Source organism: Medicago truncatula, chromosome 4 (assembly GCF_003473485.1).
Source record: "Medicago truncatula cultivar Jemalong A17 chromosome 4, MtrunA17r5.0-ANR, whole genome shotgun sequence".
Taxonomy (NCBI): domain Eukaryota; kingdom Viridiplantae; phylum Streptophyta; class Magnoliopsida; order Fabales; family Fabaceae; genus Medicago; species Medicago truncatula.
This window is the reverse complement of record NC_053045.1, coordinates 51,920,263-51,942,159: the sequence shown is the minus strand read 5'-3', so window position 1 is coordinate 51,942,159 and position 21,897 is coordinate 51,920,263. Positions and strand designations below refer to the sequence as shown.

Below are 21,897 nucleotides of genomic sequence, written 5' to 3'. Positions count from 1 at the left end.
TTTAAGTGGTCCCCACACACTTTTTTTATTAAAATAATATGTTAGTGGTGGAATTCAAATGATTAAGAGTTAGTGGTGGGATCCATTTAGACTTTTTGTTAGAAGATCTCCATTGGAGTGACCGAGTACCTATTAGGTACTGTTATTGTAAAATAATAAAAAAAGTGATGTGTACAAGTGGAACCCGCTTAAGACCTTCAATTTAATAAAAATATTCATTGATATAAATCAAATAACATTGTATATGATAATATTTGCATTTATATATTAGTTAAAAAATACGATCAAAATAACTTATGTGAAATGTTTGAGTTTCAAATCTGATCTATATATTAAATGTCTATGCCCACTTTGCTAAACTCGTAATTGTCACTTTAGAATATCAATCTAGCATTTATAATTTTTTTACTATAGGAAATCTTAATTTGTGCCCTCAGACACAAGTTAAGAAACCAAAGATAGAAACATTTTGTTGAAAATTGTGCATTTAATATTCTAAAAATTTTAAATCTTATCTTTTCAAGACATAATTTATTACTCCATCCGTTTCAAAATACATGTTCAAGTCAACCACTTCACATATGCCAATGCATAATTTTGACTGTTAATATCTTTAATTTTCTAAAGTAAAAAATTATAAAAATTTAATATTTTGAAAATATTTGTCGAGACAAATCAAACAACATCTTACATGCTAATATTTGTATTTATATATTAGTTAAAAAGTATGGTCAAAGTAAGTCAAGTTAATAGTGCACATTGCAAAAATTGAACATGTATTTTGAAACGGAAGGAGTATTTAATTACATTTTTAGATTCTTAACTTAAGGGCACAAGTTAATACTACTGTTTTACTATTTCTCCTATTTATTGAATTTCATCAAACTTAACTATTCTACTGACTACAATTTTTAATTTTTAAAGGTATTTACATAACATTAAATTTATCATTAAAATGAACACAATTAATTATTTGCTTAACAATCATATGTAGAAACCCTTCAAGGATTATTATTTGAGATGGAGGGAGTAATTATTATTATTTAATTTTTAAGGAGATTGATGATGTCTTTTTGGTGGATGTTGCTTTTGATAAGGCAGCCAGTAAACCTCTTCCTCCGCCATTAAAATGCGATAGCAAATAGAAAATGCTATTAGCACCAAATAACACGTGTCAAACCCTTTCATTTTCTCACCCAGAACAACCACCATGTCTTCCTCCCAAACAACTCAACAACCTCCTCCACCGTCGCCACCTTCTCACTACAACCGCATTCACCATCTCCTTCAACTTCAACCTCTCTTCCAAAACCTCGCTTCCCATTTCAGAACCAGTAGCCATTGCCAGTGGACTTTTCATCATGCCCCCACCACGCCTTAAAAACCAGTACTATCTTGTGAGGTCTGGAGAATCAGAGTTTGAGAGCATGGGAGTGATAAACACGAACCCTGTAGCTAAGACTTCTATGGATAATGGTTTATCTGATAGAGGGAAGAAACAGAGTATTAGAGCTGCTTTTGATTTGAAAGAAATGGGTGCTTGTGATAATAATTGTTGGATTTGGCCTGCTATTACTCAGAGAGCTTATCAAACTGCTGAGATTATTGCTTCTGTTAATTCTATTACCAGAAGGTTCTTATTTTGCTTTTGTAGTTATTCTTGTTAACGTTGATGATGTGTTTTTTGGTTTTAATTTTGGGATTTTGAATTTCTTTGATTTCAGTTATATTGTTCCAGAATACAGCTTTCTTGATGCACGGGGATTAGGTGCTTACGAAGGAAAAACATTAGAATATGTTTCAAAAGTAAGATTTTCACTCCATGGACTCTTTTATTTACTTTAGCTATGTTATATGTTGCCTTCTAGTTGGAAAATTGTCTCACGCAGACTATAGTATAGTAGGTTGATTCTTGCAAATTATTTGAAACTCTAATAATAATTGTTGTCAGTCCTCCTCCTAACAAGAATCTCATGTATTACTCGTCCTGGTTACTAAGAAGGTGATTCAGTTGGTGTTGGTTTTACAAAAAAGAATTTTAATATCTCGAGTTGAAACTCAACTCAAGTTTATATCCTGTTTTCTTTTGTTTGTGTCGAATCAACATTGATCAGATCACTATCTTATTCGTAAGAAACTAAGGACACGAGAACCTTGAACTTCTACTTAAAAATGGCAATGTCGATTTGTCAAAATTTTAAGCGATTTTCAAGTATCAATGGAATATAGATCGCATGCCTGTAACAATTTCACAGTCTAACTTATATATGTTTTTCATTACAAATACAGTTACAATTTCACTTATTGTTGTGGAGCTAAGTAGAATTTTTGCAATGAGATTAAAAATGTGTGTAATGGCGGGAGTGTTTGAAATGGTGGTACAGATATATGCATCAGATGGTATATCTACAAAAATAAAACCTCCTCCCATTGATGACGGAACTCCAAATGAGAGTGTTGCAGATGTTTTTGTTCGTGTGACTCAACTCATGTCAATCCTTGAAACTCAGTATGCTGGTGACACAGTCGTTATAGTCTCGCCAGATTCCGATAACTTGTCAATCCTTCAGGCTGGTTTGGTAGGACTAGACTTGCGAAGGTAACTAACCGACTAACTAGATACTCCAACCTCAACCAACCAAAACCCCTGCAATTATATATACGTGTATGATTTTAATTCTGCATCACATTCATTTTTGTTTCTTAATTTACTCGTGTCTCAAATTTCAGGCACAGGGAGTTGTCTTTTGCACCCGGTGAAGTTCGCTATGTTGATACCAATGACATTCCTACTTACAAGATGCCTCCATCTGCTGTATATAAATGCACCAAGCTACCAAATTGTAATTAGCTCTTTTATTTCCTTCACCTTATTATACCAGATAAATGGACATGTATAGCTCAAGTTGTGTACATCTGTGTTTGATAACATCTTATTGTAATACTTTCCTGACAGAAAAATAAAATTGTTATTATGTTGATTAAAATTACTAAAGATAATTGGAAAAATGAGAGTTCATCAATATGAGTAAAATCTTTAATATTATGTTTAGATTCATGAAAATGCATGGAATAGAGGTGACCGAAATGATATTGAGGAGAAACAAATATAGTAGCAGGAGGTATCAATCAAGATATAGCAGGATTTTTGTATATCAGTAGCAGCGATTTTCTGTTATTGGCAATGAAGATGTGTGGTGCTAGTTTTGTATTGAAGGATATTGCCAAGGCAAATAAGCAAAGCATGATTTGGTGGCCATAAGCGTTGTGGGGGAGATTACTTGTCTTTCAGTTTGGTGTGTGTAGTGTGTAGTGGCAGTCCATCGATAATGGGTGTGTTTTTATGCTGAGATACAATTTTGGTTTACCTTAAATTCATCATTTGCTTGTTGTGGTACGTTTTTTAATGGTACTCCCTCCGTTTTTAAATGTAAGCAAAATTGATTTTTTTTGTTCATTTAATTAATAATGCATGTGGTCTATAATATGAACCACATACATCATTAATTAATTGAATGAACCTAAAAAGTCAATTTTACTTATACTTTGATACAGAGGGAGTAACAATGTCTTTTGGAATCATTTACGCGATGTAGCTCAAACTTAGAACCCTCTCTTATTAGATTAGTTGGAGAAACCATGTAAGTTGCACTTATTTTTTTGGTCAAATGGAAGTTGCTATTGATCGCTGTGATTAAAATTTAATAACTCGCCTAATGAATTGTAAACGAAATTATTGCCATTCTTCACCAAAATTTATCATCCCCTCTAACTAATATTGTAAGGTTTAGTAAAAAAAATATTAAGTTTACTGCATTTTATTTGAGAAAAATATTTAAAAAGGAAGGTTAGAACATCCACAATAACAATAAACTAACAAGGATCTTCGAGTGGATCACACTTGTACATGTAATTTATTTATAACTTTTAAATAAAAGTACCTGTTAAGTACTTAATAATTTCAATAATATTAAATTACATTGTAAAACTATAACCTAAATAGGTAATACAACAAAATTTTTAAAATGAAAAAAGAAGAAGAAGCTAAAGCAATAAAAAATAGAGATAAAGTGATTTATTATTAGGTGAGATTTGGTGGGGAAATGAAATGTAATGGTGGAAATAGTGGAGCATATAGAAATTGAAATCTCTCAAAATCGATACCAAAAGTAGACAAAAGGTAAAACGTAAAAGTATCCTCAATGCACAGAGTGAAGGGAGTAAATGCGAGTGTGGAACACGCAAAGCAGTAAAATAGAAGTCAATGATCTAAATCTGTGATTGGCTTGACGGTGCGGCGCGTGTTTTGTTACTTCATCCTCTCTCTCTCTCTCATACACACACTTGTGCTGTGTGTTGTGTCACTCTTGTTCGCTTTTTCTATTACCGTGTTCCTGCTTTATTCATCATCCTCTTCCTTTACTTCACTTCTTTTTTTCTCCTCTATTTTCTTACCAAACATTTATACTCCGATTTACCGAATGCATTTTCTTCTTCACCGCGATCAAATCATTTCGATAAGACTCCTTATTTTCCTCTAGGGTTTCCCTCAATTCAATTTCCATGGCTATCAGAGGCGTCGATTTCAAGTGGTTAGTCTTCTCTCTCCCTCTCTCTCTCTGATTCCAATAATACTATTTCCTCTCTTATCCCAATTTTGATTCAATGCAACTTTCTCCTTCCAGGTACGATGGATTTTTCCTCTCCATGCTCGCCACCAGCGTGTATCCTTTTTCAATTCGCCTTCTCTATATGCATTTTTCCCCCTAATTTTTCCATCATTTCGCATTTTTTACTGCCATATAGAATGCTTGTTTTTTTGACTTTGAATTTAGAGTTATTGTTGCAATCAATTGGAAGCGCTATCATTCTTGTACATACCCATTGCATATATGGATTGTGGTGGGTTTCCTTTTTAAGATCATTGCGTTTTTAGCTCCTTTGTTAAGATTATATCGTTAGTCATCCATTTTTTTTTCCACTTTTCTTCAGGTGGACTACACTGCTGTGTTCGTTTTCCGGCTCTTGATGTTTGTCGATAACGGCTTTGCCGCCGGAATGGGCTTGTAAGGCCTTACATCCCATTAACTTCGATGTTCTTGTTGGTTATTTCATCGTTTTCTCTATTTTATACTGTTTGCATGCATTAGTGTGGTGTTTCAGTGTTTTGAAGTGTTTCTTTTAAGGGTTCAAAGACTTTTACCCCCTGCCATATGGGTGCATTTTTGTTTGCCCCCTAGATAAAAAAAAACTTGGAGATTCCCCCTTGTCATTAGAAGACTCTCTTAGAAGATTATCTGGTTTGAACCCTAATGGCATATTACTGGACAAATATGATGATGTGGCATGATGATTGTGTAATTAATTTTCTTTTTTAATATTTTCGTTTAATCCATTTAATTGAAGATAAGACATATTTGAATGTACAATAACCTGCACTCTATAACCAAGGTTCCCGGACTCTACCTACAATGATCACAAGTTCATATAAAATATTGACATCATTGATGGTATCAATCTGTATGCCATTAGTTTACCTGTGTTGACATAGTATTAGATGATAATTTTAGCATGAGCGGAGCATGATGAGGCCATTTAGTCATTTGCCTCAAAAAGATTAAAATTTAAAATAGCAAGGAAGGGAAGAGACGTACACGTAAATGGGAGATAAATGGACTATGGTCAATCTGGCCTATGATTTTATAAAAAATAATTTTCATTTATGAATTCTGGAAGTTGAGTTTTATATGGTTCGCATGATTTCTCTTGCCTGTTCAGCATTCACGTGGAAAAGCATTTGTGGTCGTTTTGTTTTCATAGATGACTTTGATTTCATGGTAGTAAGCTCAACTAAATTTGTTATGATTTTTTTGTGTTGCATCAAACAAACCAAGTCAAATGATGTTTTAATTTCTCAAACCCCGGTACTAATTCATCTGTGCGTTATTCCTCCTTCGCTTCTAGGGATTTTGGGTGGCAGCAGAGATATGCTCGTTTCTGTGGTAGAGTGGTCGTCCTTTCAATCCTTGGATTGCTTCTTTATCCATTTCTTTGGGCTTGGACTATAATTGGTACCATGTGGTTCAGCAGTGCCAAGAGCTGTGTATGTTTATCATTTAAATTAAATTTAAATTTAAATTCAATCTTAGTTCTACTCTTGTCAACAAGATTATGCCGCATAATGCAAATAATCATCTGCAGTTACCTGAAGAGGGGCAGAAATGGGGATTCCTAATCTGGTTACTTTTTAGCTACTGTGGACTTCTTTGCATTGCTTGCATGTCAGTAGGGAAGGTTAGTGGCGGCGCTCTATTAACCATTATATGTTTCTTTGTCTTGTTACCATGTAACAATCTCTTTTTACTCCATTTGCCGTGGTGATCTTGTTCTGAACAATCGTAAACATAGAATATCTGCAAAATAATATTCACCATCATTATTTGATATCTAGGTTGTTGCAGTAATAATTTTGGCTTGTTTAACCCCTTGCAGTGGTTGACTCGACGACAAGCACACTTAGTGCGTGCCCAACAGGGTATCCCTCTGTCTGAATATGGGGTAAGATTTGCCTTCATTGCAACATAATTAGCTGTTTTAGTTACATATCTTGTGAAAACTGTATCTTTTTATAGCAGGTATATCTAAATAATGTCCTTAATAACATGGATTTTCTCCCCAGAATTGTCCCCCTATAAAGAAAAGGGCAGGGAGTAGCACAGTATTTTAAGTTCTATCTTGAATCTGTACTGGTGCAGTACTGCAGTCAATCATTATTCATTTGTTAACATTTGGAATAAACTTGTAATCTGACGACATGGTATTGAAGCTTGCTTATCAGCTGGTGCCATGCTATCTGATAAGGGATAATACACTATTAGGGTGTGTTTGGATGGAGGGATTATGAGGGGAGGGCTTATTTTTCTTTTTTAAATTATGAACATTATAAAATGATTTTTAGAAAATTGAATTATCAACATGATAAATGATCATATAATACTTCAAAAACACTTAATTTATTTTAAAAAAACATTTTACATTGTTCATAATTTAAAAAATAAAAGTGAGCCCTCCCTTCCTCTCCTAGACCCTTAGAGTATGGGTCTATGTTGCTTTTTTACATATTAGTCTTGTTTTTATTTTGTTAACCATGACATAGTTTCGATTTTATGAAGTTAAACTGATCTAGCAATTGTGTACCCTGTTAACTGTCATGTTGGACATTGCTTGGTAATGTGATAGATTATTATGTTTTATACAAAATTTTCGTGATTATATAATGATATTTATTTACTTTCACCATCAGTTTTATGGTTGGTTTTTATCTTAGTTCTTGCATAACAAGGTTCTAAGGCACATTGTTACTGGGACACGGTCCCATGTATGTCATGTGGGGTTGTATGTTTCTTCATGCCTTCCCTCAAGCTTTATTTGTGATCATATTCTTCGCATTCCGAATGTATATTCATTTCTGTTTGATTATCCACACTACAACTATTAGATGGTAACAGTTGCTATTTTTCGTTTTGTTAGATTTTGGTCGATATGATTCGCGTGCCTGATTGGGCATTTGAAGCTGCAGGTCAAGAAACAAGGGGCATGGGCCAAGATACTGCTTCATATCATCCAGGACTTTACCTAACACCAGCTCAGGTAGTTTTAGTTGATGTTTGCAGACTTGTTGATTTCATATTAGAACTCATGCAAAGCAGTAGATATTGCTTTTCTTTGAAAAGTAGAGTGAACTGTATTGTCATGTCGATTAATTAGTTGCGAAATATTTTGCCTTAATTCTGCTATTGTTCATATGGTTCTTGTGTGTTTTCAGACAATATGTTTGCTATTGTTATGTCATATATTTATCTCGATCAAATTCCTTTTGTATATTTATATTCCTTTTGGATGCAGAGAGAAGCAGTCGAAGCTTTAATTCAGGAACTCCCAAAGTTCAGGTTGAAGGCCGTTCCTACTGATTGCAGTGAATGCCCCATCTGTTTAGAAGAGTTCCGTGTTGGGAATGAGGTATACTTTTCTAAATCCAATTAAAGGTCTAGAGCAAGTCATACTATGTGCTGTTTGCCATCTGATACTGAATAATTCTCTCCATTAACCTTAAGAACTCTTTACGCTAAGATGTAACGTGTATCTTCAAGTGATTTAAAAATAGTCCCACTGTAATGCAGGTTCGTGGGCTGCCTTGTGCACACAATTTTCATGTTGAATGCATTGACGAGTGGCTTAGGCTGAATGTGAAGTGTCCTAGGTGCCGTTGCTCAGTGTTCCCAAATCTTGATCTTAGTGCCCTGTCCAATCTCCGTCCTGATTCTGAACGGTCTTCTGACAGTGTTGTGACAACAACTAGATACGTGAGAGGCCAACCTTCTAGTCAAAGTTACCTTTTAAGGTTACAGGGGCTTCTCCGCCCTGTACGTACTGAAATTGCAGGGCCAGTTGGTGACACAGATAATGCTTTGCAAAATGCTGAGAACGGTGTTGCACCTGTTTTGACACAAAATGCACCAAACAGAGTCCAGGTCTCGTCGGTGGAATGCATGCCTGTCAGTCTTTCTTCTGCACAAAGGTAGATTAAGTAGTTTTAGACCTTTGACTAGAAGAGGTTAAAGAATGCATATCCACATCTGGGCTGTAAAAAAATGGTTCACATTCTAACATGAAATTTTTACATTGATCCATGAAGAAATGGGTCAGTTTCTTTGTCTGGGGCATCTTCGAATGGCGTAGTAGGACTTGGAAAATCAAGGTATACCTTTTTGCTTTACTAACCTAGATCAGAACTGCAGATCTGTAGTTGATTTTTTTCTTTTTCTTTTTTCCTTCTAGCTTTTTATGTTTTGATTTAGTGTAAAAAGAGTTCAAAATTCTAATCATATGGAGGATGTGCTACTTTACCTGTTCCATTTTGTTGGGCGTTACTAATACTTTTACTAGGAGTCTAGGAGAATAGGCGCAGTTGACTTTGACCAATGAACATCACACTTCAAATAAATTTTACAAAAAAAATCATCAGTTGAAGTAAAAATCCAGACACTATTTTATGTGCAAATATGACGAGTTACAATAAACGTAACTGCAATTTTTTGTTTTTTAAAATAGTGTCTGGATCTATATTTTTGGCAAATTCTACCGTACACCCAACATATCTGAGTGTACCGATACATCAAACTTTAAAATTTACAGTTAAATGAGTTGTTTTTTTGAAGAAAAATATTATTTTTTTATCATTTATGATTATAATGATTAAATCTTATTAGCAAAAACGTCAACGAAATAAAATTGAATTTTTTCCGCATATAATAGAGAACTTTGATTATTTTATACGATAATATGTTAAAATTTTATTATGACTCTTATAAACAATGAATAATGTGTTTTTCTTATGAAATGATGTTTTCTAAAATATAAATGCCGACAAATGACTATTTATTTCATAAAATTGATCGTTAATTTATAGATTTAGGAAGTAAGAGTACCGGTACACCATAATTTACAAGTGTACCGTAGAAGTTCTTATTATTATTTTTTTTTTACTAATTTCATGCATTTTCGCTTATGCAACAGGTGTTGATTTTGCAATCCTGTACATGTTATTGTACGCATTTTCGCTTACATATGTAATAAAACAATGATTTTTCTTCTTATACATGCAAATCAAATTGAGTGTAGTTTTTTATTTTTCTTTCTAAATGAGCTTGCAGGTGAGAGTATATCTCTAATATGTATTCTTCAAATTTCTTATAACATTGAACATGATTGCATACACACATTTCCTTTTTATTTCTAAATGTATTCTTAAAATTTCTTATAACGTCAAACATTATAGCTTACACAAATTTTCTTTATATTTCCAAATTCGGACATGATTTTATCAATAAGATTTTTTTCCCCTAAAAAAACATTATAAATTAAATAATCGATCAATTTCGTTTCAGAGAAAGGTTGAATAATACACCTTCTAACCCTAAGTTTTAAAAGAAATAAATTTGGACGTACCAACTTAGTTTTTAAACGACCACATAATCATCTTTTAATCGAGTTTGATGAAAAGAATGTAATTGTGCAAATATTTTATGATTTAATTAAAGGACAAACCAATTTTGTTAATAAAAAACTTAAAAATACAATTTTGTTACAAAAATCTAATTTAAAGAATCTTGACATATATTGACCTAGGGTAGTGCTAACAATACTCTCTTTTGAACACTCTCTCTTACTTACTCTCTTATTGGTTTAAATCACTTTGATTCTGCATATTGAAAATAGATCCACATAAAATGGTGGGACATACATTGATTCTATTCAATAAAAGAGTGAATGCTAGAGAGAATGTTAAAAATTGAGTGATGCTAACATTTCTCGTTTGACCTATTTAATAGTAAAATAGTTAGGTGTATTTAAAGCTAAGAAAATAAAATCGTTTCAGAGAAAGGTTGAATAATACACCTTCTAACCCTAAGTTTTAAAAGAAATAAATTTGGACGTACCAACTTAGTTTTTAAACGACCACATAATCATCTTTTAATCGAGTTTGATGAAAAGAATGTAATTGTGCAAATATTTTATGATTTAATTAAAGGACAAACCAATTTTGTTAATAAAAAACTTAAAAATACAATTTTGTTACAAAAATCTAATTTAAAGAATCTTGACATATATTGACCTAGGGTAGTGCTAACAATACTCTCTTTTGAACACTCTCTCTTACTTACTCTCTTATTGGTTTAAATCACTTTGATTCTACATATTGAAAATAGATCCCACATAAAATGGTGGGACATACATTGATTCTATTCAATAAAAGAGTGAATGCTAGAGAGAATGTTAAAAATTGAGTGATGCTAACATTTCTCGTTTGACCTATTTAATAGTAAAATAGTTAGGTGTATTTAAAGCTAAGAAAATGAAATCGTTTCAGAGAAAGGTTGAATAATACACCTTCTAACCCTAAGTTTTAAAAGAAATAAATTTGGACGTACCAACTTAGTTTTTAAACGACCACATAATCATCTTTTAATCGAGTTTGATGAAAAGAATGTAATCGTGCAAATATTTTATGATTTAATTAAAGGACAAACCAATTTTGTTAATAAAAAACTTAAAAATACAATTTTGTTACAAAAATCTAATTTAAAGAATCTTGACATATATTGACCTAGGGTAGTGCTAACAATACTCTCTTTTGAACACTCTCTCTTACTTACTCTCTTATTGGTTTAAATCACTTTGATTCTGCATATTGAAAATAGATCCACATAAAATGGTGGAACATACATTGATTCTATTCAATAAAAGAGTGAATGCTAGAGAGAATGTTAAAAACTGAGTGTTGCTAACATTTCTCGTTTGACCTATTTAATAGTAAAATAGTTAGGTGTATTTAAAGCTAAGAAAATGAAAACTCTTCGTGAAAACTTTAAAGAATTTAAAAAATTGATAAAAAGAATTTATAATAATTTTAAGTGTCATGTTAATAAGTAAGTGTTTCTCGGACACTCTTTAAGCATTATAAAATGACTGGTGCTAGTCACACTCCAAAAAAAACTAGTTACCCCCAAATTTATTTAAAATTTTACAATAATACCAAAATTGCCCTTTTCATGTAAAATTTTAAAAACCCATCTTTTATGATCATTCTGAACCCTTACCCCCTTTCATCCACAAATCACGCAACCAATATCTGAATCAACATCTTTGTTATTGATCTGTACTATATTCATAAAGGTTAGTGAATTTCATGAATTTCATTTTCAATGAGTTTCTATTTGTTTATTGTTTGTTTTGGTATGAAATATGTTCAATTTAGGTTAGTGTAAATTAAGTTTACTTGTGTTCAATTTAGGTTAATGTAAATTTAGTTTACTTATGTCAATGTAAATTAAGTTTACTTATGTCAATGTAAATTAAGTTTACTTATTATGTTCAATCTAGGTTAATGTAAATTTAGTTTACTTTACGTTCAATCTAGGTTAGTGTAAATTCAGGTTTACATGTATATAAGAGGTTAGTGTAAACTCAGTTTACTCAATCTAGGTTAATGCAAATTAAGTTTACTTATTCAATCTAGGTTAATGTAAATTCAGTTTACTTATTCAATTTAGGTTAATGTAAATTTAGTTTACTTATGTTCAATGTAAATTAAGTTTACTTATGTTCAATTTAGGTTAATGTAAATTTAGTTTACTTATGTTCAACTTAGGGGTATATTAGTCATTCTGGGGTGTAACTTGTTTTTTTTGGGGTGTGACTAGCACCAGTCTTATAAAATAAACAATTATTTTTTAATTATTTTTTAAAACAGTCAAATATTTTGATTTTCAATGCTTTTATATAAATACTTATCACTAGTCTTTCAAGAGTGTCCTCCTTAACATTTTCCTAATTTTAAAAGAATAAATTATATAATCAGTCCCTTAACTAATATGAGGTTTCATATTGATCTCATGATTAATTTTTGTTTTATTTTGGTTCTTTAACTCACCCTGTCATCCAAATAAATCCTTTCTTTTAACTTTTTTTGAGGGAAATGATTTATTTGAGGGACAAAGGTGAGTTAAGGGATCAAAATGAAACAAAAATTAATTATGGGAATTGTTATGTAATTAAGCGCATTTTAAAATTAAAAGGACAAAAATTAATTCGAAGGAGAAGCAACGCTCTACAGTTTCTTTCGTCATCTCTTCTTACTTATTTATTTCCTCTCCATCATTACTCACTCAGATGTAAGTACAACTGAAGTTTTCTTTCATTCCAGATCGTACCATATTCGTAATATTAGCAACTAGATGATGACGGTGGCACATGGCGTCTCTTTCACTGCTCCCAAACTCAGATGTTTTGAGGCCCACTCAACCACAAACCCAAACAAACAAAGTTACAAAGTACTAGCATTTACTTTCATTCGAAGTACAAAAAGAAACAACACCACCCTTAGTTGCCGTTGCACTTCTCCCATGTTCAAAATGCAGAGACCCCGCGTCTTTCTTTTCAGGTTGGTCCCACCCTCCATATTTTAATGCATGTCATACATGACCGTGAATTCTCATAATCACAGTGGCTCAACCTGATTGTGACTAATACACACACATGCACACACACTCTATAATCCAATTTCATTATGTGTGTCAGCTTCATCTCCAACTCGCAATTGATAAAGAAGAATACCAAGAAGCTGCAAGGTTGAAAAAGGCCGTTGATGAGAAGCTATCTTTGATGATGCCGTTGCTCAAATTTGTCGGACTTGAAGGTCGCATCACATTCATATTAACTTCGTATATAATAATAAGGGAATGTTAGCTAGTGCCCCGACACTCTTTAAGCACCTTAAATGGTAATCGTTGATTTTTTGAAGGAATAATCGTTAAATTTAGGATCCTTAAAGAGTGTCCGGGACACTTGTTAACAAGACCCTAATTATAATAGTAATATCTTAGTTTCTTTCCTTTGCATTGTTGTATAAAATCATAGATGACGAACGCTACTATGATGCTTCCGTATTATCATGTAGACAAACGGGAAGGACAATTGCTCTTCTGACATTCAATGTGTCTTAGAAACACAAGTAAATGACCAAAAAACCAAACGGCAGTTAATTACCACTAAGGGTATTTTAGTATTTTACTTGTGTTTTTAGGAAGTATTGAAAGTCAAAAATCAATTGTCAACAGGAAGTGGCCTCAAAAGTTTTTTCTTTTATCCAAAAATAACTAAATTGCTTCTGTTGAAAGATACATTTTGTTTCCGTTTGAATTGATTTATTTGAGTTGTCGAGATAACTAGGGATGGACATATTCGGTTCACTATGAAAACTGAACCGAACCGAATTAAACTACTTGTTAAATTTAAAATAACTGAACTTAATCGAACTGTTTGCATTTCGAACTGAACAGAACTGTTCCAAACCGAAACGAACTGTTTCGAACCGAACCGAATTGTTGTTATTGGTACCGTTGAAAAAAATATAAAAAAACCAAACGAAATCAAATTTTAGTTTAGTTACCGAACTGTTTCAAATTGAACCGAACTGTTTTGAACCGAATCGAACTGTTTCAGTTTCAGAATTGTTAGTAATGATTCAATTTTTTTTGGTTTGGTTCGGTTTTTTGGTTTTTTCGCCCACCCCTAGAGATAACTATTTGTGAGAGCTTATGACATTTTTATCAGCTATTTCTATAAATTGTCTGTGATAACTTATAAAAACTTTTGAAAATGATGTATAGCTTATATGAAAACAGGATAATTTACTTGCTCCGTCAGGAACTAATTAGCAAAAATGAGTCAAACAAAGTTGACCCATTTTTACTACTAATATATGATAAGTGTTTATGATGTAAGCGTTTAATTAAGCTGCATGTCCAAACATAGCTAAAATGTTCTAGGCTTATTGGTCTTACAAGTATGCTAAGACAAACAAAAACACACTCATCTGTTTCCTCAAAATTTCCCAATTACCTCATCCAAACACACTCTACTAAATGTATGGGAGACTCCACATCATGATTTATGTCAACCAATGAAATAAAAAGTGATAAACAATGTTTGTTAGAGAGTAAGTTGGCAGTGCACTCATCTTAATCTTAATAGATGTAATTAGTTGGCGTGGGCATGGCCATGTAGTAGTGCTCTTGTACTTGACCTAATGAGAATCATTATTATAAAAATTAGGTGCAGCAGATTAATGTTCTGTAAACCATCAATCTAAATTCAGTATTACTACTAGCGCTTAAATATTGATTATGGTACTAGTAGCACCAACTTTGTTTTTGAAGGACACTTGTTGATGTTAGCCATTTTGATCCTGGGTTGGCTACTCAAAAGATTCAGATGACCCCTTCAGTAGAATTATTCATATAAGTCCTGGCATTGATAGATTTGTTGCCAAGAGTTACACCCCAAGGTATATCTTTCTACTTTGTCCTCTGGTAATCTAATAGAGGACTACAGCTAATTTCTGTTTGTTACAGACAGTTGCTCAAAGTATTACCTGGTACTCCAGTATTTGAAATTTATGTGGTAAAAAATGCTGATTATACATATCAAATGCAGGTAATAATATAATTTTCCCACTAAACGATGCTTGTTCATTTTGACTTGCTGCTTCTGTGAATTATTTTTACTATCAGTACTATTATTTGTGCTATGCTCATGACATCAAATATGACAGGTAGTACATTTGCTACGAGCCAAAAGAAATTCAATGAGCAGCCCTCCATCTAAGGTGGAGAATGAATCTTCAGTTGAGATTCAGGAGCATGAAGAGAAGGTTGAAAAAAATGACGAGGTGAAAAGTTCTATTGAGGAAGCAACTAAACAAGGCATTAAAAGTGTATTATATTTTCTTAAGGACAAAATTCCAGGATTGCAAATTACAACAATGAACATAAATGCTGAAGTGGAAGGTGCGGAAGAGGATGAATTTATTATTCCACCGATGCTCAAAGATAGTAATAAAACGACATCTAGTGAGAATATTGAAGTGAAGAGGAAGTTGATAATCTGGATGTACATAATGAGGGGATTCTAGAAGCAGATAATGATGCATCGGCAGAAGAAAAGGATTTGGGTAGGAATCATTTTGTTGGTGGAGTCGTCTCCAGTGAGAATGACACTCCTGTTCAGGATAGATTTATTCGCCTTCCAGCTGAAATACAAGATACCGAAAGAAATCATTTTGTTTTGCATTTTCCCGGGAGAAATGTAGATGGTGATACTAGAAAAAAATGAAGTCTACGAGGCAGCTCTCGAAGCACAAGGAATCTCACATCTTATGTCTTCTGAAGTTGTCAAGGCATTTTTGGATTCTAACAAACTCTCTAGAGGTTAGATCGAGATAAGGCATTTCAGCACCATTGAAAAATGCTTTTGTATTTAATCTGTTTTTCTGTTAAACTTTAGAAAATACCTTATATGATGATTTTATTAGTTTTTTTTCTTCTTCTCAGGGATGATGATTTTATTAGTGATCAATTCATGTTAACTCACAATATTTTTGAATGAATTACACTAGCTAGCCTCTCCTCTGATTTATGATACTCATACGAACACCCTTTCAAGTTTCGTCCATCTAACGATTTATTCCCTTGGAACCTTGAAAAGTTCGCTTCTTCCAGCTATTATGATTTTGTAGACAATGAACTCACCAATGCTTAACTTAATCAAGGTTTCAACATGTGCATGAGTAACCATGAGTGTCCTCCATTATTATGCTGCTCCTCGGAGAAATTTTGTTGTCTTATTTGACCTACTGAAACTACCATAGTGAGCCATAGTTTCCAAGTATAGTCTAATTTATTTCTATGCCATGGGATGCAACATCAATGATTGTGACACCGCCAAATAAACATTTGTTACATTTTGTTCGATAGTCTTACTTTTGCCAACATGCAAGTGCTTGCAATTATATTTCTCCTAGCTTTTCAATCTTATCATGAATTCAAAATTCTTCTTCTGTTCTTTTTGTCCATACTTTTTTCTATCATCTTGATTCTTTTTTATACCCACTTCAGTGACTGTTGAAGCTGTGTTGTGTTACATTCTTTCCTCTGCAAAGACAATAAGTAATAGTAAAAGTTATATGCTTCTTATGCTCCAAGAGTAACGAATAAAGAATATATATTGATAATGCCAACAAAAAAAGAATATTTATATTATATTGGAGGTTGATTCCTATATAAACTTATCTCTGCTTTTGGTAGTGGAGAGACATAAAAGGGTGTCTTAGGTAGGAAGAGAGAGCTTCATCCTTTTGAAGGTTACTTCCCATAGTTGATTTGTGTTATTGAATGTCATTGTAACGCGTAGGGGGAACCTTTGAAATTGACGTTTTGGTTGAAGTCTGATGGAATTTTAGCCTTTATTACACTAAAGTTTGCCTACACATGAAAGAAATCTGATTACTTTTCTCCATTGTAAAAGTTTTTGGACCCACTTGGTATATATTCCCAAAATTATTTCCCATTTTTAATTCTTTTTTTATCTTCAGACTCTCAAAGAAAAGTATCTCATAATTTAGAGTTTGATCGAAAGATAATTAAAATATAATCATTGATTGTTTCAAGCTCATATACTCTCGATAGACTTCAACTGAAGTTTATTAAAATACTTGAGCTCAACCATTTAGTTCTCTTGTCAATGATTCAACTAACAAATCGTTGCAGTGAGCCAGAGGACAAACCACATATAAAGCTGTCATTATTCATTCCCTATTATTATTATTAAGTATTGTTAAAGATCATTTTCAAGGACTTAAAATTGGGGGAATATGGAAAAAGAAAGGCTAGTTTGATTTTCAACTTTTTGTGGTTTATTTATCTACCTGACAAAATTTAGTTACCTTATATAAAACAAATTTTCTTGCAGTTCCTTTATATTTTTAGGATAAATACTGCTACTGCTATTTAATTGCCATATGGTTGTTTTTATACTTTGTTGCTAAAAAAAAAGTAAAAGAGAAATGGGAAGGAAGGTACTCTCAAGGAATGCCAATATATATGTCTAGAGTTGTGTGAAGGAGCTGAGTGAGATTATTCTTAAACAAAATAAACTGCCCGATCTCATTTGAGTGCTACTTATGGATTCTGTGAGTGATAGATATAATGCAAACAACTTGTTGTAAACCTACTTACAAGTTATGTGACAAAAAAGATAATAATTTTTTTTTTACTTTATTCAATTGCTAAATCAAACAAGTTAGGACAAAATATTTCTCTTGTTATATGTGGAAATATCTACTTGATAGAGATTAATCTTTCAAATTATGAATGACGAATATCTTTCAATGAATGTTCTTCTACAAATATTAGTAATTTACAAAAGACAAACATATATTCCAACAAATCACATATCCACTTAATTCATCAATTTTTGCACATTCTTCCCACGAAATAGCACAAATCAATATAATAACCATATGCTCAATTATATATCAATATGTCTTTTTAAGTATCTATCAATGCGTTACATATTAGATATGAAGTTTTTTTATTGAGTTTTTTTTAATCGAATATTATTTATGTGCATTTTCAAAACTAAATTTAAACTCATAACCTCTAATTAAACCTAAAGAGATATCTATCCATTATTATTGAGACTATTTAAAAACTATTAAGACTATTTTTTTTTTAAAAAGTACACTAATTATAATGAAACATCTTTAACAAAAAGAAACTAATTTAATTCTATTTTTCCAGTGTCAAGCAGAGTCAAACTTTTTCTCATTGCACTCCAAGGATCAAAAAGTCATCACACAAAATCTGTCTGTTGTTATACGTGGCAACATCTAATTGGTCAATCCTTCTCAGAAATCACAAGAATGAGAATCTTAAAACAGAAGAATCAAAAACCGACCCACATGTCATCATGGTCCTACACTGAAAACCACGAAGACAAAAGACCCTATACTCTGTACTCTTCTATTCTAGTTCAGTTTCGTTTTCACTTTTCCACCATTCTTCTTTATTCCTCTTTTTTCATTTCCTTTAAAATTCGCCAAATCCAAATCATAACCACTTCTTCCACAAACGCGCTTCTCTCAATAAGCCACCATGAAGAACGCTTCGACGAGGAACTCTGATTCCTCGTCTCACTTCGACTCCCCTCACTCTCCTCTCCGATTTAAATCCTCTCCACTATCCGACGGCGGCGATCCTTTCCACTCCACCGAAAACTCGCCGGAAAATTCCCACCGAGACAACTCCAGAGCTATCGTAATCATCGAGCCTTCAATACAGCACTCTCAAGTCTCCGCTTCCGTACCAGACTCCGAGCACCGGAACCATCCGGTAAATGAGCAACCGGCGGTGGTGGTTAACAGAGCCATGAGGAATGATCCTCCTCCTACCACAACGAATCTAGGTCCCAACGTCACAAGAGGAGGCCGTGAAGATGGCGGCGGTAGGAGTAGACAGAGGACAACGACGCCGGCGGTGCCGGCATGGTCGAAAAGTGATGTGATGACAGGGAAGGTTGCGTTAGGATTCCGAATAAGCGAAGTGGTGCTATGTCTGATTTCGTTTTCGGTTATGGCCGCCGATAAGACTCAAGGTTGGAGTGGCGACTCCTTTGATCGTTACAAAGAATACAGGTTTTTTTTCTTTTTCTTCCTATATTGAATTTCATATATTAATTTTCCATATTCTGTTATATATTGAATGCTGCATTATTTGATAATAATCATTCAATCGCAATTTGAAACAAAGAAATTAGTTACTAAATTTGCATTTTTTTTCACTGAAATATTGCTGTTGACTATGTGTTAAATTGACTTTATTGTGATTAATTTGGTGTAGTAAAATTAATTAATGGCGTTTTTATTATGGGGTTGTAGGTATTGTTTGTCTATGACAGTAATCGGTTTTGTATATGCGGGGTTTCAAGCATGTGAACTTGGCTATCAACTTATAACAGGAAAACACATAGTCAATCACCACCTGCGTTTTCATTTTGATTTCCTTATGGATCAGGCAAGTCAGTTTTTTGTTTATTGATAATATAATCCAATTCAGTATTCACTTTCTTAACTAACTGATTCTTCTACATTAATGTACTTAGGCTTGTTAAATAAGCAACTTAATTATGTGTTTATGCATAAGTTATTTTTATAACATAGTATAAAATGAAAAATGATACATGAACACCCTTTTATTCCTGCACCTCATTGTACACCCCATGTATTAGGGATATTTTGGTAAGTTCATCTCACAACCACACTTTATCTTCTATTTGTGCGGGATCCAATATGCCACGTGTCAGAATTTTGTATGGGTATAAAGGGTGTATTGCCAAATAGGGTGGTACATGTATCATCACTCGTATAAAATAAATCAAATTTTTTCTGTTCATATGTTATGCGGAAAATCTTATGGAAACGCTATTATAAATCAATTTTTAGATTCAATAAGGTTGAAAACGGCTTGTATACATATCATAAATCATTAAATTATTTCGTAAGTTCTCACAGGTGTCTATTTTAGTAAATAAACTCAAATAAGTCTATCCAAAAAGATCTTTCCGTGTATTTTTTTTAACATGACATTTTATTTTTGTAGACAGGTTTTGGCATATCTTTTGATATCATCAGCATCATCAGCAGCCACTAGGGTTGATGATTGGCAATCAAATTGGGGAAAAGATGAATTCACAGAAATGGCTAGTGCTTCTATTGCATTGGCCTTTCTTGCTTTCATCGCCTTTGCTATTAGCTCACTTATCTCCGGTTACAACCTATGTAATCGTTACCCCTAGTAATACTTTAACCTTATACTACTATTTATCGATTTATACTTTTTTCTTTCTTACTACCATGGAGAAATGTATTCAAAATAACTTCGAGTCTCGTGAATTTTAACTGTATAGACAGACTTTTGTACACTTATACTTGCATGATATTGGAGGATGAGGATGATAATTTTATTTTTAGAATACAATTATTTATTTATTTATTTATTTGAACTTTATTTGTTTAAATATTGTCTTACACATCACATGTTCTGTTCCACCATAAGATGAACTTGATCTTGATTTTGAATTTTTTCTTCCTTTGATAACTAATTTCTTGAAGGAAACCAATCATAGTCATTTACAATTTTCATTATAGAATTTATGAGATACATCCAAAAGTTTTTAAAACTTTAAAACAGATAAAACGACCAAGACACAAACAGAAAAGGATCATGGAAGATTGACAGAACTTCTACCTTTAGGTGTTGTTCTTAACATCTCTCCTCTTTTGAGTAATAAATCACTTAAACATACAGGTCATTGAAACCGGACATGTTTCTAGTTATTGTTTGATAAATCATATGTTAGATTATTTTCTTACAAGATAATTTTTAACATCCAAAATGAAATTTGAATATTTTGCCAAATTCTAGGAACTCAGCTCAATACTCTTTCATTATTATTCTTCTTCTGAAGTATTGAAACTCAATATCGAGGTTCTGAATAGTAGATATTATTGAAAAATGATTCAACACGACTCAAAAGCTTTTTCAAAAGAGCCTAAATGATTGTTGTTAATAGTGTCAAAAGCTTCTTCGTTTGAATCAATTTTTCAAAATGCCGAAGTTGTAGCAATGCTTGTTAACTTTCCAAAGCATGGTCATATGCTTCGGTTCGATAAGACTCAACCACTTTATGGCTTTTTAGTGAAAAAGTATAAAAAACAAGTAAAATCTAAAAATTAACCAGGAAAATCACATAACCTCCATTCTGGCCAAATTTTTAGAAAATGCTAAAATCAACAATTAGTCGTCAAAGACATACAAAACCACGATGTAAACAATAATTGATAAATAAGTTATCCAAAAAATAAGATAAATGAGTTTTTCATATATGTTGTCGATGAGTTTGATCACACCTCCCCTGCTAACCGAGTCACATGAAGAAACTGCTAAGTTAGGTTGGCACTTCTCCAGCTGATCTTCATTTGATGATTTGTCATCCTAAATGCCAAAAACATTATCAATTATCACTCTGAAATCATTCAAATCAAAAGTTTACAAAGAGGTATAAAAAACGAAGCAAACAAATATTAACATAACATGAAATATTAAAAAATTGACAAGATGCATTCCACAATCAATAATTTTGTGATAAAAGTAGTTCGTTCTCATGAGCACATGATAAGTATTTGATGTTAAAGAGCATAAATCATATGGCATGAGCTGCATTGTAAGAATGAAACAAACACAAATAAATTGAAGGGAAACTCGTATAGTTCCTTTGGGATAAAGAATGGGTTCTGTAGAAACAAAACCAAATAAATGTGACTGTGTTCATTTCTTTAAGCAGCGTGCATCACTGCTTAGGGTTCACACGGGAATAACATATCTGAGACTTTTTTCATGGGGTTTATTCTTCAATTGATTGAAAGAAGTCTCAAATGTT

At 32.7% G+C, this 21,897-nt stretch overlaps 4 protein-coding genes across 6 annotated transcripts; all 4 read left to right on the top strand.

Moving 5' to 3' along the window:
* The first annotated feature begins 1,055 nt into the window (after positions 1-1,055).
* LOC11438075 (uncharacterized) lies at positions 1,056-3,009 on the top strand. The gene is made up of 4 exons (XM_003608924.4): positions 1,056-1,633; positions 1,725-1,806; positions 2,385-2,599; positions 2,731-3,009. The coding sequence occupies exons 1-4, from the start codon at positions 1,149-1,151 to the stop codon at positions 2,849-2,851; spliced, it is 903 nt and encodes a 300-aa protein (XP_003608972.1). The 5' UTR covers positions 1,056-1,148; the 3' UTR covers positions 2,852-3,009.
* A 1,267-nt stretch (positions 3,010-4,276) lies between these two features.
* Positions 4,277-9,688, top strand: LOC11440189 (E3 ubiquitin-protein ligase SIS3). 2 transcript variants are annotated; one of them, XR_003011618.2, is made up of 11 exons: positions 4,277-4,592; positions 4,686-4,724; positions 4,836-4,902; positions 4,993-5,066; positions 5,965-6,103; positions 6,202-6,294; positions 6,493-6,558; positions 7,531-7,650; positions 7,906-8,019; positions 8,181-8,758; positions 9,577-9,688. XR_003011618.2 is itself a non-coding variant. In XM_003608923.4 (10 exons), the coding sequence occupies exons 1-10, from the start codon at positions 4,564-4,566 to the stop codon at positions 8,580-8,582; spliced, it is 1,143 nt and encodes a 380-aa protein (XP_003608971.2). In that variant the 5' UTR covers positions 4,277-4,563; the 3' UTR covers positions 8,583-8,915. The 2 variants fall into 2 exon arrangements, 1 of the variants encoding a protein (XP_003608971.2); XM_003608923.4 differs by lacking the exon at positions 9,577-9,688 and having other exon boundaries at positions 8,181-8,915.
* Positions 9,689-12,800: 3,112 nt separating this feature from the next.
* Positions 12,801-15,735, top strand: LOC11438074 (protein EXECUTER 2, chloroplastic). The gene is made up of 6 exons (XM_024780769.1): positions 12,801-12,893; positions 13,141-13,258; positions 14,830-14,908; positions 14,976-15,057; positions 15,176-15,410; positions 15,494-15,735. Exons 1-6 carry the CDS (start codon positions 12,801-12,803, stop codon positions 15,733-15,735), a joined length of 849 nt encoding a protein of 282 aa, XP_024636537.1.
* A 2,683-nt stretch (positions 15,736-18,418) lies between these two features.
* On the top strand, positions 18,419-20,435 carry LOC11444885 (CASP-like protein 4A3). 2 transcript variants are annotated; one of them, XM_024781027.2, is made up of 3 exons: positions 18,419-19,093; positions 19,337-19,472; positions 20,058-20,191. In XM_024781027.2, the coding sequence occupies exons 1-3, from the start codon at positions 18,555-18,557 to the stop codon at positions 20,106-20,108; spliced, it is 726 nt and encodes a 241-aa protein (XP_024636795.1). In that variant the 5' UTR covers positions 18,419-18,554; the 3' UTR covers positions 20,109-20,191. The 2 variants fall into 2 exon arrangements, with proteins under 2 accessions (XP_024636795.1, XP_003608969.2); XM_003608921.4 differs by having other exon boundaries at positions 18,420-19,093; positions 20,062-20,435.
* The last annotated feature ends 1,462 nt before the right edge of the window (positions 20,436-21,897 follow it).